Below are 15,155 nucleotides of genomic sequence, written 5' to 3'. Positions count from 1 at the left end.
TGGATGGAGACGTATGACTAGTGTCATGTATGTAGCAGCGGAGAGTCCGGCCTGTGGATGGAGACCTATGACTAGTGTCATGTATATAGCAGCAGGGAGCCCGGCCTGTGGATGGAGACGTGTTACTACAGTGTCATGTATGTAGCAGTGGGGAGTCCGGCCTGTGGATGGAGACGTGTTACTACAGTGTCATGTATGTAGCAGCGGGGAGTCCGGCCTGTGGATGGAGACCTATTACTAGTGTCATGTATGTAGCAGCGGGGAGTCCGACCTGTGGATGGAGACGTATGACTAGTGTCATGTATGTAGCAGCAGGGAGCCCGGCCTGTGGATGGAGACGTGTTACTACAGTGTCATGTATGTAGCAGTGGGGAGTCCGGCCTGTGGATGGAGACGTGTTACTACAGTGTCATGTATGTAGCAGTGGAGAGTCCGGCCTGTGGATGGAGACGTATGACTAGTGTCATGTATGTAGCAGCGGGGAGTCCGGCCTGTGGATGAAGACGTATGACTACAGTGTCATGTATGTAGCAGCGGGGAGCCCGGCCTGTGGATGGAGACATATGACTACAGTGTCATGTATGTAGCAGCGGGGAGTCCGGCCTGTGGATGGAGACGTATGACTACAGTGTCATGTATGTAGCAGCGGGGAGTCCGGTCTGTGGATGGAGACGTATGACTAGTGTCATGTATGTAGCAGCGGGGAGTCCGGCCTGTGGATGAAGACGTATGACTACAGTGTCATGTATGTAGCAGCGGGGAGCCCGGCCTGTGGATGGAGACATATGACTACAGTGTCATGTATGTAGCAGCGGGGAGTCCGGCCTGTGGATGGAGACGTATGACTAGTGTCATGTATGTAGCAGCGTGGAGTCCGGCCTGTGGATGGAGACGTATGACTAGTGTCATGTATGTAGCAGCGTGGAGTCCGGCCTGTGGATGGAGACGTATGACTAGTGTCATGTATGTAGCAGCGGAGAGTCCGGCCTGTGGATGGAGACCTATGACTAGTGTCATGTATATAGCAGCAGGGAGCCCGGCCTGTGGATGGAGACGTGTTACTACAGTGTCATGTATGTAGCAGTGGGGAGTCCGGCCTGTGGATGGAGACGTGTTACTACAGTGTCATGTATGTAGCAGCGGGGAGTCCGGCCTGTGGATGGAGACCTATTACTAGTGTCATGTATGTAGCAGCGGGGAGTCCGACCTGTGGATGGAGACGTATGACTAGTGTCATGTATGTAGCAGCGTGGAGTCCGGCCTGTGGATGGAGACGTATGACTAGTGTCATGTATGTAGCAGCGTGGAGTCCGGCCTGTGGATGGAGACGTATGACTAGTGTCATGTATGTAGCAGCGGGGAGTCCGGCCTGTGGATGAAGACGTATGACTACAGTGTCATGTATGTAGCAGCGGGGAGCCCGGCCTGTGGATGGAGACATGTGACTACAGTGTCATGTATGTAGCAGCGGAGAGTCCGGCCTGTGGATGGAGACCTATGACTAGTGTCATGTATATAGCAGCAGGGAGCCCGGCCTGTGGATGGAGACGTGTTACTACAGTGTCATGTATGTAGCAGTGGGGAGTCCGGCCTGTGGATGGAGACGTGTTACTACAGTGTCATGTATGTAGCAGCGTGGAGTCCGGCCTGTGGATGGAGACGTATGACTAGTGTCATGTATGTAGCAGCGGGGAGTCCGGCCTGTGGATGAAGACGTATGACTACAGTGTCATGTATGTAGCAGCGGGGAGCCCGGCCTGTGGATGGAGACATATGACTACAGTGTCATGTATGTAGCAGCGGAGAGTCCGGCCTGTGGATGGAGACCTATGACTAGTGTCATGTATATAGCAGCAGGGAGCCCGGCCTGTGGATGGAGACGTGTTACTACAGTGTCATGTATGTAGCAGTGGGGAGTCCGGCCTGTGGATGGAGACGTGTTACTACAGTGTCATGTATGTAGCAGCGGGGAGTCCGGCCTGTGGATGGAGACCTATTACTAGTGTCATGTATGTAGCAGCGGGGAGTCCGACCTGTGGATGGAGACGTGTGACTACAGTGTCATGTATGTAGCAGTGGGGAGTCCGGCCTGTGGATGGAGACGTGTGACTACAGTGTCATGTATGTAGCAGCGGGGAGTCCGGCCTGTGGATGGAGACGTGTGACTAGTGTCATGTATGTAGCAGCGAAGAGTCCGGCCTGTGGATTGAGACGTGTGACTACAGTGTCATGTATGTAGCAGCGTGGAGTCCGGCCTGTGGATGGAGACGTATGACTAGTGTCATGTATGTAGCAGCGGGGAGTCCGGCCTGTGCACGGAGCATTACATAAGACGACGATGTGCACGCAGACTGCATACATGACCTACATTCCCCCGTATCATGTATAGTGTCAGTTTCTGCAGCTCCTCAGTGATCGCGGCCCACTCTGCAGGTACGTAGCATGCAATGAGAGTGCAGAGGACACAGACAGCACGGACTATGTGGGTGAGCGGGTACCTTCCTGGTGGTCGGAGCCTGCCTCATTGTCAGACAAGGTGAGAGAGGAGAGAAGAAGAAGAGAGAATGTTAGGACATGAAATCACAGAGCTGCAGCTGGAGCGTTCCCAATCACTTGCAAATGGCCGCAGCGCTTCTCTTTCATGGAGCAGAACGTCACAAATCCGGCAGATCCAGGCTACGCTCCCCCCAGCCAGTCTCTGCGAGCATCCTCCATGTCCCTTCCTCCAGGGATGCGACACCGTGCAGGGATGCGATACAGCCCCAGCCTGCTCTGCCGTTCCCTGCTGTCTGTGTAACCACCGCCCCGCTCCCAGATTACATCATCAATCATCAAAGGGCCCTTCCAGTCTCCCAGGCAGCCCCGACACCGCTCAATGGCTCGGATGCTTTTCCATGCTAATAAGGGGAGGGGGGCGGAGGCAGGGAGGAGGGGCAGCTTGTTACCTGGCAACCCAGCAGCATCAGCCAGTCATAAGCCTATCGTGAAGAATCACTACACTGCCTCAGTACCACGCAGCACACCACAGCGAGAGCCGGGCACTGCCAGGATAGTACTGAGCACACCACGCAGTGCCAGGCAGCACACTACAGCGAGAGCCGGGCACTGCCAGGATAGTACTGAGCACACCAAGCAGTGCCAGGCAGCACACTACAGCGAGAGCCGGGCACTGCCAGGATAGTACTGAGCATACCACGCAGTGCCAGGCAGCACACTACAGCGAGAGCCGGGCACTGCCAGGATAGTACTGAGCACACCAAGCAGTGCCAGGCAGCACACTACAGCGAGAGCCGGGCACTGCCAGGATAGTACTGAGCATACCACGCAGTGCCAGGCAGCACACTACAGCGAGAGCCGGGCACTGCCAGGATAGTACTGAGCACACCACGCAGTGCCAGGCAGCACACTACAGCGAGAGCCGGGCACTGCAAGGATAATACTGAGCACACTACGCAGTACCAGGCAGCACACCACAACGAGAGCCGGGCACTGCCAGGATAGTACTGAGCACACCACGCAGTGCCAGGCAGCACACTACAGCGAGAGCCGGGCACTGCCAGGGATAGTACTGAGCATACCATGCAGTGCCAGGCAGCACACTACAGCGAGAGCCGGGCACTGCCAGGGATAGTACTGAGCATACCACGCAGTGCCAGGCAGCACACTACAGCGAGAGCCGGACACTGCCAGGATAGTACTGAGCACACCAAGCAGTGCCAGGCAGCACACTACAGCGAGAGCCGGGCACTGCCAGGATAGTACTGAGCATACCACGCAGTGCCAGGCAGCACACTACAGCGAGAGCCGGGCACTGCAAGGATAATACTGAGCACACTACGCAGTACCAGGCAGTACACCACAACGAGAGCCGGGCACTGCCAGGATAGTACTGAGCACACCACGCAGTGCCAGGCAGCACACTACAGCGAGAGCCGGGCACTGCCAGGGATAGTACTGAGCATACCACGCAGTACCAGGCAGCACACCACAACGAGAGCCAGGCACTGCCAGGATAGTACTGAGCATACCACACAGTACCAGGCAGCACACTACAGCGAGAGCCGGGCACTGCCAGGATAGTACTGAGCATACCAAGCAGTGCCAGGCAGCACACTACAGCGAGAGCCGGGCACTGCCAGGATCGTACTGAGCATACCAAGCAGTTCCATGCAGCACACTACAGCAAGAGCCGGGCACTGCCAGGGATAGTACTGAGCACACCACGCAGTACCAGGCAGCACACCACAACGAGAGCCGGGCACTGCCAGGATAGTACTGAGCACACTACAGCGAGAGCCGGGCATTGCCAGGGATAGTACTGAGCACACCACAGCGAGAGCCGGGCACTGCCAGGGATAGTACTGAGCACACCACGCAGTGCCAGGCAGCACACTACAGCGAGACCCGGGCACTGCAAGGATAATACTGAGCACACCACGCAGTACCAGGCAGCACACCACAACGAGAGCCGGGCACTGCCAGGATAGTACTGAGCACACTACAGCGAGAGCCGGGCACTGCCAGGATAGTACTGAGCACACCATGCAGTGCCAGGCAGCACACAATAAGCGAGAGCCGGGCACTGCCAGGGATAGTACTGAGCATACCACGCAGTGCCAGGCAGCACACTACAGTGAGAGCCGGGCACTGCCAGGGATAGTACTGAGCACACCAAGCAGTGCCAGGCAGCACACTACAGCGAGAGCCGGGCACCGCCAGGATAGTACTGAGCACACTACAGTGAGAGCCGGGCACTGCCAGGATAGTACTGAGCACACTACAGTGAGAGCCGGGCACTGCCAGGATAGTACTGAGCACACTACAGTGAGAGCCGGGCACTGCCAGGATAGTACCGAGCACACCACGCAGTGCGTTACAGAGAGCTGGGCACTGCCGGGGATAGTACGGAGTGAGAGAGTACATAATATAGGCTACATACACTAATGAGGATGGCACCGGGTCCCGGACACTGAAGGGTTAACACCCTGTCATCATATCACTGGGGATTAGCGCAGCACAGAACGGAGCAGATGGCTGCAGGCTGGCCCCTGTGGATTAGCAGCAGATTACACACCACAAACCTGCGCCCGGGCCGGAGAGAGCGTGGCGAGGATGGAGAGCGGACCCTGGCACTGCCAGTATCACGGACATACAGGTACGGCCTACACTTCTGCCACAGGATACCGCAATTACAGCATCACCAATGTCACACTGCTTTATTCTATAGGCCAGAGGTTCTCAAACTCAGTCCTCAGGACCCCACACAGGTCTCCTCACAGAATTGCAAGTGAAATAATTAGCTCCACCTGTGGACCTTTTAAAATGTGTCAGTGAGTAATTAATACACCTGTGCACCTGCTGGGTTACCTGCAAAACATGCACTGTGTGTGCCCCCGAGGACAGAGTTTGAGAACCTCTGCTATAGGCATTCATGACAATGTATACTGTGTCTGCAACAGCTGAGCTGTAATAACCCAGCGGACGGGGGAAAGGAGAGACAGAACCCGGCACTCACTACAGAGTGTTTCCTGCAGTATAAGCCAGAGCGCGGCTTTGTATGGGTGACCCAATCATCAGTGGCCGGCCACAGGGGCTGGAACGGGACATTCCTACGCAGCATTATACTAGTGTGCAGCAACGCTCATTTATTAAGAGCTTGCCAAATTCTTCCACCGAGCCCCCCACTGCCTGACTCAGGGGGGGCAGGAGCTCAGCCACTGGATTTATTCCCCCCGAGAACAGACTTTAATGCAGAGCGATCATTTGCCCAGGTAGCTGGGATCTCACCTGCTACAGGTAATGCCATAGGTGGCCTGTGCACGTAATGATCCCCCTACGGACCACGTATACCTGCTGTTACCTGTAGATCACTAGGGGACACCTCTGAGGTGGGTCATCCGTATGGGGGGTCCCCAGTACAGGATGACGGCTCTTACACTCCTAGTATCTACACTGAAATGCCTCCCTGCCCTGCAGACACCATAATGTGTGGCGCCCCCTAGCGGACAGGCATAGTAACTGAACAGCGCTAGGTTAGAGGTGCAGGGCTCTTCATTCCACAACACTCACCCGCTACTTCTGAGCAGTTATTGTGCATCAGCCGACGGGCAGTGACCCCGTTACTCAGGGCGAGTGTGTAAGGAGATACGCAGTCAGATAATAAGAAAACCCTGGAGCATTAGGAAGAAGCGTTAATGCATCCATGGCAGAGACAATTCCCGGGGAGTCTGTATACTTCCCATCAGATCTGCGGTAATGCCGGCACTATCAGTAACTGGACACCATGAGACAGCTGCCCGTCATTATACAGCAGATGGAGAGAGATTTCTGGCTGGGGGAAGAGACCGCAAAGTTATCAAAGACTGTCTGTAATCTCACCTGAGGACTCCTCTCTTACCGCCATACAGGCTATGCCACCTACGGCCAACCTAATACCCCCATACAGGCTATGCCACCTACGGCCAACCTATTACCCCCATACAGGCTATGCAACCTACGGCCAACCTAATACCCCCATACAGGATATGCCACCTACGGCCAACCTAATACCCACATACAGGCTGTGCCACCTACGGCCAACCTATTACCCCCATACAGGCTATTTCACCTACCGCCAACCTATTACCCCCATACAGGCTATGCCACCTACGGCCAACCTAATACCCCCATACAGGATATGCCACCTACGGCCAACCTAATACCCCCATACAGGCTGTGCCACCTACGGCCAACCTATTACCCCCATACAGGCTATGCCACCTACGGCCAACCGATTACCCCCATACAGGCTATGCCACCTACGGCCAACCTAATACCCCCATACAGGCTATGCCACCTACGGCCAACCTATTACCCCCATACAGGCTATTTCACCTACCGCCAACCTATTACCCCCATACAGGCTATTTCACCTACCGCCAACCTATTACCCCCATACAGGCTATGCCACCTACGGCCAACCTAATACCCCCATACAGGCTATGCCACCTACGGCCAACCTAATACCCCCATACAGGCTATGCCACCTACAGCCAACCTAATACCCCCATACAGGCTATGCCACCTACGGCCAACCTATTACCCCCATACAGGCTATGTCACCTACAGCCAACCTATTACCCCCATACAGGCTATGTCACCTACAGCCAACCTATTACCCCCATACAGGCTATGCCACCTACGGCCAACCTATTACCCCCATACAGGCTATGCCACCTACGGCCAACCTAATACCCCCATACAGGCTATGCCACCTACGGCCAACCTATTACCCCCATACAGGCTATGCCACCTACGGCCAACCTATTACCCCCATACAGGCTATGCCACCTACGGCCAACCTAATACCCCCATACAGGCTATGCCACCTACGGCCAACCTATTACCCCCATACAGGCTATGCCACCTACGGCCAACCTATTACCTCCATACAGGCTATGCCACCTACGGCCAACCTATTACCCCCATACAGGCTATGCCACCTACGGCCAACCTATTACCCCCATACAGGCTATGCCACCTACGGCCAACCTATTACCCCCATACAGGCTATATCACCTACGGCCAACCTATTACCCCCATACAGGCTATGCCACCTACGGCCAACCTATTACCCCCATACAGGCTATGCCACCTACGGCCAACCTATTACCCCCATACAGGCTATGCCACCTACGGCCAACCTATTACCCCCATACAGGCTATGACACTTACGGCCAACCTATTACCCCCATACAGGCTATGCCACCTACGGCCAACCTATTACCCCCATACAGGCTATGCCACCTACGGCCAACCTATTACCCCCATACAGGCTATGCCACCTACGGCCAACCTATTACCCCCATACAGGCTATGCCACCTACGGCCAACCTATTACCCCCATACAGGATATGCCACCTACGGCCAACCTATTACCCCCATACAGGCTATGCCACCTACGGCCAACCTATTACCCCCATACAGGCTATGCCACCTACGGCCAACCTATCACACTGCAATGTAGCTCTGAGCTAGGACACACCCCTCCCACACCTACCTCTCTGCACATGTTACATCTGTCCCCTGCATTGCAGCATGGTGTTACCCAGGTGCCCAGATACTGGCTCTATTTTAGCTTTGCTCCCACCTTCCAAATACACCCAAATAGCTCTGTTATGAGACTACAGGACCCAAGTGACATAGTAATACATTTATAATGCTGCCTGTCTTTATATATTACACACCATAGGTTAAATGATTAATTTATGGCATGTTCTGCCACCGCCCAGGAGTAAAACTGTATATAAGCAGTGTACAGGAGGGGGGCAGCAGACAGATGGGGCACAGCATGGCATGCATAGATAGGGTGCACTCTACATCTACTGACAATCCCCCAGCTGGCAGACAGTGAATAGGAAAGGTCAATTAGGTAATCAGCCCCCTGGCCCATCTGCCGATGTAACCAGACGGAGGGATAATCCAGCCTGGAGACAGGGAGCGACTAACCCTAACACTGATCTGGCTGATTACAGACAGCGTAATAACGCGCTGCTCTTCTCTGGTGTCATAACTGTGTGTGTGTGTGTGTGTGTGTGTGTGTGTGTGTGTGTGTGTGTGTGTGTATATATACACACATATATATATATATATATATATACACATACATATACATACATACATACATACATACATACATACAGGTTGAGTATCCCTTATCCAACATGCTTGGGACCAGAAGTATTTTGGATATCTGATTTTTCCGTATTTTGGAATAATTGCATACCATAAGGAGATATCATGGTGATGGGACCCAAGTCTAAGCATAGAATGCATTTATGTTTCATATACACCTTATACACACAGCCTGAAGGTCATTTAATACAATATTTTTTATACCTTTGTGTATTAAACAAAGTTTGTGTACATTGAGCCATCAAAAAAACAAAGGTTTCACTATTTCACTCTCACTCAAATAAGTGCGTATTTCGGAATATTTGGATATGGGACACTCAATCTGTATTTTATATATTTCTATCATATCCCATATCCCGTAATGGGGTCCCCAGCAGTCACTACAGCCATGTCTGGTCATAAGGCTCCATGTATGTTACTGTATACATTATTATTTATATACTGTAACAGGCTCTGACCCTGATGCTCTAGGTACCTGACCTGTAGCTGTAGGTATATTACGCTGTACAGGATTATTACTCTACAAACTGTAGCTGGGCCTGATCTGTGGCTGTAGTATATTACACTGTACAGGATTATTACTCTACAGACTGTAGCTGGGCCTGGTTTGTGGCTGTAGGAATATTACACTGTACAGGATTATTACTCTACAGACTGTAGCTGGGCCTGGTTTGTGGCTGTAGGTATATTACGCTGTACAGGATTATTACTCTACAGACTGTAGCTGGGCCTGATCTGTGGCTGTAGGTATATTACGCTGTACAGGATTATTACTCTACAGACTGTAGCTGGGCCTGATCTGTGGCTGTAGTATATTACACTGTACAGGATTATTACTCTGCAGACTGTAGCTGGGCCTGGTTTGTGGCTGTAGGTATATTACACTGTACAGGATTATTACTCTACAGACTGTAGCTGGGCCTGGTTTGTGGCTGTAGGTATATTACACTGTACAGGATTATTACTCTACAGACTGTAGCTGGGCCTGGTTTGTGGCTGTAGGTATATTACACTGTACAGGATTATTACTCTACAGACTGTAGCTGGGCCTGGTTTGTGGCTGTAGGTATATTACACTGTACAGGATTATTACTCTACAGACTGTAGCTGGGCCTGATCTGTGGCTGTAGTATATTACACTGTACAGGATTATTACTCTACAGACTGTAGCTGGGCCTGATCTATGGCTTTAGTAGGTATATTACACTGTACAGGAGTATTAATCTATAGACTGTAGCTGGGCCTGATCTGCGGCTGTAACAGGTATATTATACTGTACAGGATTACTACTTTACGGAGTGCATTTTACCACGATCAGTGGCTCTAGGTATGTTACACTGTACATGATTATTATTATTATTATTATACAGACTGTAGCTGTACCTGGTTTGTAGCTGTAGGTATATTACACTGTACAGGAGAATAAATCTATAGACTGTAGCTGGGCCTGATCTGTGGCTGTAGTAGGTATAATTACACTGTATAGGATTATTACTCTACAGACTGCAGCTGGGCCTGATCTGTAGGTATATTACACTGTACGGTATTGTGGCCGGAGAGGCCCAGCCACGAGGCAAATGGCCGCCGCGGCACTGAAGGGGTTAACCCCTAGTGCCCGGCGCCATTTTCAAGGACAATGGGCGCTTGGCGCCAGATTTGAAATGTACTGGGCGCTAGGCGCCGTGTTTAGAAAAATGTTTAAAGAAATGTATTTTTAAATGTGCCGTGGTCTCGGACCCCTCGGGAGACCACGGCAGTGAGGACAGCCCCCGGTGCGCTCAGCAGAGTGTGCGCGCCGGGGGAGAGGACAGCCGCTGACCGCCGGAGTCCGGGAGCTCCGCTCCCGGCAGCGGTCAGTGCAACCCCGGGCGCACTGGAGTGTGCGCGCCGGGGAGAAGGGAGAGCCGCCGCTGGGGGCCGGGAGCTCTGCTCCCGGCGCCTCAGCCCAGCACGGGTGGCCAGCCGCAGCAGCCGGGACGGACGTCCCGGGCTGCTGGGCAGCGAGGGGGGTGCGCCGCAGCCCCGGCTCCCCGCCGGACGCTGCGGCGAGGCTACAAGACAGGCGCCGCTCATGGGGGACCGGGCTAGCCGGCTCCCTAGCGGCGTGGGTGCAGTTAGGCTGACGAGCGCTGGGGTCCGGGAGCTACGCTCCCGGCGGCTCAGCGCTACAACAGAGCCAGAGTCACGGCGCCCGGGACAAGTGTCCCAGGCCGCCGGGCTTCGGTACAGGGGGTTGCGCCGCTGCATGCGGCGAGGCGACAAAGGTAGTGCCACACTGGGGGGACATGGAGAGCCAGCTCCCTGGACCCCAGTGGCAGGCAGGCAGGCTGGAGGGTGGGGGAAGCCAGCCCCATACCTCCAGCACTGGGAGAGCCCTAGCAGCCAGGCTGCAGGGCTAGGGGAGCCAGCACAGACAGGGTCCTAGCAGCCAGGCTGCAGGACTAGGACACAGTATTCCACCAACCAGACATTGTGTAAAATAATAGAAAGTACAGTGTGTTGTAAGGCACTGCAGTGCATAGGTATGTGGAGCCTGTGCAGGCTCAGAGTGTATTTAAATGTATAACATGTACAGTGTGATTTAAATGTAATGTATTTCAAGGTAAATTGCACTTACTTGGTTGTGTGTCCCAGGAGGGGGGAATCCATGGCTGTGCAGGCTGATAGATTCTCCCAGACCTTTTCCCCAAAAACGGAATGCTTTCCCATCCAGCCTCACACTTCCAAGGGGCACAGGGAGAGAGAGAAGCAGCTCAGCTATGAAACAAGCTGAGTGGTTTCTTGGAGCTCCATGGAGATCACCCGTAGTGGCCAAGAGACCTGGACCGGGGAGCCAGGCTGCCCAGCTCTGGAGCCCAAATCCAGGCTGCAGGCAGTGAGATGGGTCCCGGGCAGGTTTCTGGAAGTCAGATTTAGGAGGGAAAACTTCCCCCAGCCAGACTGAACGGCACCGGGGAGTATCCCGATTCTCCAAGATGGGAGAGTCAAAGGAGACCGACCACTCCCCACTGTCCATAGGGGACAATGTTAGCTGTGCATGAGACCAAGGCATGCACAGCTCATGGGTAAACATTGATTGGTTGTGCACCACAGGGCGGGCTTACCCCCTGTGGTAAGGGGTCTTGGAGAGGGATAAAAGGAGGGCAGTTGGCCCATAGGAGTGTGTATTGTAACATCTTATTCTGCTGAAAACATCTGATTGTATGCTGTTGCCCCTAGCAATAGGGAGGAGCTTTTTTAAAGGTTATTGAGCAATAAATATCATTGCCTCAAGAAGACTGCTTCATCTTGTGACCAACAGGGTTAGGCCAAACCTAGCTCCGTTCTCCGGCTGTCCAGGGAAGCACCTAACGTCTCCAAGCTCCGCCTTCCGCCAGCTACCGGTAGAGGCCTAGCAAGTGGCTAGTGGGGATTCGTCAGCACCACACAGCTGTGGTAAGGCAGTGCGTCGGCACATACAGAGCAGAACCGTGGTTCCAAACGCCACGGCAGGTTAGGAGTTTGGTGGTGGCAGCGAGAACCCGCCCACAGCGCAGTGGGTGGAGTCAGTAACAGGCGGTTACTGACGGTAAGCGGGAATCCCCTATGTGGTCAGGCCTCGTGCGGCTTGACCTTCCATTCTGTGCGCAGTCAACGGGACGCGAAAGCGTCGAGTGCTTTCGTACGGTACCGTCCTGTCACAGGTATTATTACTCTACAGACTGGAGCTGGGCCTGATCTGTGGCTGTAGTAGGTATATTACACTGTACAGGATTACTACTCTACAGACTGTAGCTGGGCCTGATCTGTGGCTGTAGGTATAATACACTGTACATGATTACTACTGTACAGACTGTAGCTGGGCCTGATCTGTGGCTGTAGTAGGTATATTACACTATACAGGATTACTGCTCTACAGACTGTAGCTGGGCCTGATCTGTGGCTGTAGGTATATTACACTGTACATGAATATCACTTTACAGACTGTAGCTGGGCCTGATCTGTGGCTGTAGTAGGTATAATACACTGTACGGGATTATTATTATTATTATACAGACTGTAGCTGTACCTGGTTTGTGGCTGTAGGTATATAACACTGTACCGGATTACTGCTGTACAGACTGTAGCTGGGTCTGATCTGTGGCTGTAGTAGGTATATTACACTATACAGGATTACTGCTCTACAGACTGTAGCTGGGCCTGATCTGTGGCTGTATGTATATTACACTGTACAGGATTACTACTCTACAGACTGTAGCTGGGCTTGATCTGTGGCTGTAGGTATATTACACTGTACATGAATATCACTTTACAGACTGTAGCTGGGCCTGATCTGTGGCTGTAGTAGGTATATTACACTGTACAGGATTATTATTATTATTATTATTATTATTATTATTATACAGACTGTAGCTGTACCTGGTTTGTGGCTGTAGGTATATAACACTGTACCGGATTACTGCTGTACAGACTGTAGCTGGGTCTGATCTGTGGCTGTACGTATATTACACTGTACAGGATTATTGCTCTATAGAGACTGTAGCTGGGCCTGATCTGTGGCTGTAGGTATATTACACTGTACAGGATTACTACTCTACAGACTGTAGCTGGCCTTAATCTGTGGCTGTAGGTATATTACACTGTACAGGATTACTACTCTACAGACTGTAGCTGGGTCTGATCTGTGGCTGTAGGTACTTTACACCGTACAGGTGTATTAATGTACAGACTGTAGCTGGGCCTGATCTGTGGTTGTAGTAGGTATATAACACTGTACAGGATTATTATTATTATACAGACTGTAGCTGTACCTGGTTTGTGGCTGTAGGTATATTACACTGTACAGGATTATTACTCTACAAACTGTAGCTGGACGTGGTTTGTGGCTGTAGGTATATTACACTGTACAGGATTATTACTCTATAGCGGGCATGTCCAAACTGCGGCCCTCCAGCTGTTGAGAAACTACACATCCCAGCATGCCCTGACACAGCTTTAGCATTCTCTGATAGCAAAACGGTGTCAGGGCATGCTGGGAAATGTAGTTTCACAACAGCTGGAGGGCCGCAGTTTGGACATGCCTGCTCTATAGACTATAGCGGGGCCTGATCTGTGGCTGTAGGTACATTACATTCTAAAGCAGGCATTCCCAACCACGGTCCTCAAGGCACACCAACAGTGCAGGTTTTAGTGATATCCAGGCTTCAGCACAGGTGACTTAATTAGTAGCTCAGTTATTTTGATTTAACCATCTGTGCTGCAGCCTGGATATCACTAAAACCTGCACTGTTGGTATGCCTTGAGGACCGTGGTTGGGAGTGCCTGCTCTACAGACAGTAGCTGGGCCTGATCTGTGGCTGTAGGTATATTACACTGTACAGGAGAATACATCTATAGACTGTAGCTGGGCCTGATCTGTGGCTGTAGGGTTATTACACTGTACAGGATTACTACTCTACAGACTGTAGCTGGGCCTGATCTGTGGCTGTAGGTATATTACACTATACAGGATTATTACTCTACAGACTGTAGCCTAGACTGATATGTGGCTGTAGCAGGTATATTACACTGTACAGAATTACTACTCTACAGACTGTAGCTGGGCTTGATCTGTGGATGTAGTAAGTATATTACACTGTTCAGGATTATTACTCTACAGACTAGCAGTGCCTAATCTGTGACTGTAGGTATATTACACTGTACAGGATTATTACTCTACAGACTGTAGCTGGGCCTGATCTGCGGCTTTAGGTATATTACCCTGTACAGGGTTATTACTCTACACACTGTAGCTGGGCCTGATCAGTGGCTGTAGGTAAATTACACTGTAAATGATTATTACTCTACACACTGTAGATGGGCCTGATCTGTGGCTGTAGGTATATTACCCTGTACAGGATTATTACTCTATTGATTGCAGCTGGGCCTGATCTGTGGCTATAGGTATATTACACTGTACAGGATTATTACTCTACAGACTGTAGCTGGGCCTGATCTGTGGCTGTAGTATATTACACTGTACAGGATTATTACTCTGCAGACTGTAGCTGGGCCTGATCTGTGGCTGTAGGTATATTACACTGTACAGGATTATTACTCTACAGACTGTAGCTGGGCCTGGTTTGTGGCTGTAGGTATATTACGCTGTACAGGATTATTACTTTACAGAGTGCATTTTAGCCTGATATGTGGCTGTAGGTATATTACACTGTACAGGATTATTACTCTACACACTGTATCTGGACGTGGTTTGTGGCTGTAAGTATATTACACTGTACAGGATTACTACACTACAGACTGCAGTTGGGCCTGATCTGTGGCTGTAGTTATATTATACTGTACAGGATTATTATTATTATTATTATTATTATTCAGACTGTAGCTGGACCTGGTTTGTGGCTGTAGGTATTTTACACTGTACAGGACTATTATTCTACACACTGTAGCTGGACATAGTTTGTGGCTGTAGGTATATTACACAATACATGATTACTACTCTACAA

The 15,155-nt window shown here is 51.6% G+C and overlaps 1 protein-coding gene across 11 annotated transcripts in view; it reads right to left on the bottom strand.

Annotated features, from left to right (window-relative positions):
* DCTN1 (dynactin subunit 1) overlaps positions 1-15,155 on the bottom strand; it is a 208,258-nt gene that overhangs the window by 57,583 nt on the left and 135,520 nt on the right. For 2 of the 11 annotated variants that reach the window (XM_063925393.1, XM_063925394.1), the window contains one exon: positions 2,499-2,516. The exons of the other annotated variants lie outside the window; for them this stretch is intronic. In XM_063925393.1, coding sequence (XP_063781463.1) covers positions 2,499-2,516 — 18 coding nt within the window. The remainder of the gene's footprint in view (positions 1-2,498; positions 2,517-15,155) is intronic. 11 annotated transcript variants of the gene reach the window in all.

The sequence above is a fragment of the Pseudophryne corroboree genome, chromosome 1, assembly GCF_028390025.1.
Source record: "Pseudophryne corroboree isolate aPseCor3 chromosome 1, aPseCor3.hap2, whole genome shotgun sequence".
In the NCBI taxonomy this organism is placed as follows: Eukaryota; Metazoa; Chordata; class Amphibia; order Anura; family Myobatrachidae; genus Pseudophryne; species Pseudophryne corroboree.
The sequence above is the reverse complement of the archived record's forward strand: the minus strand, read 5'-3'. Positions and strand labels throughout refer to the sequence as shown.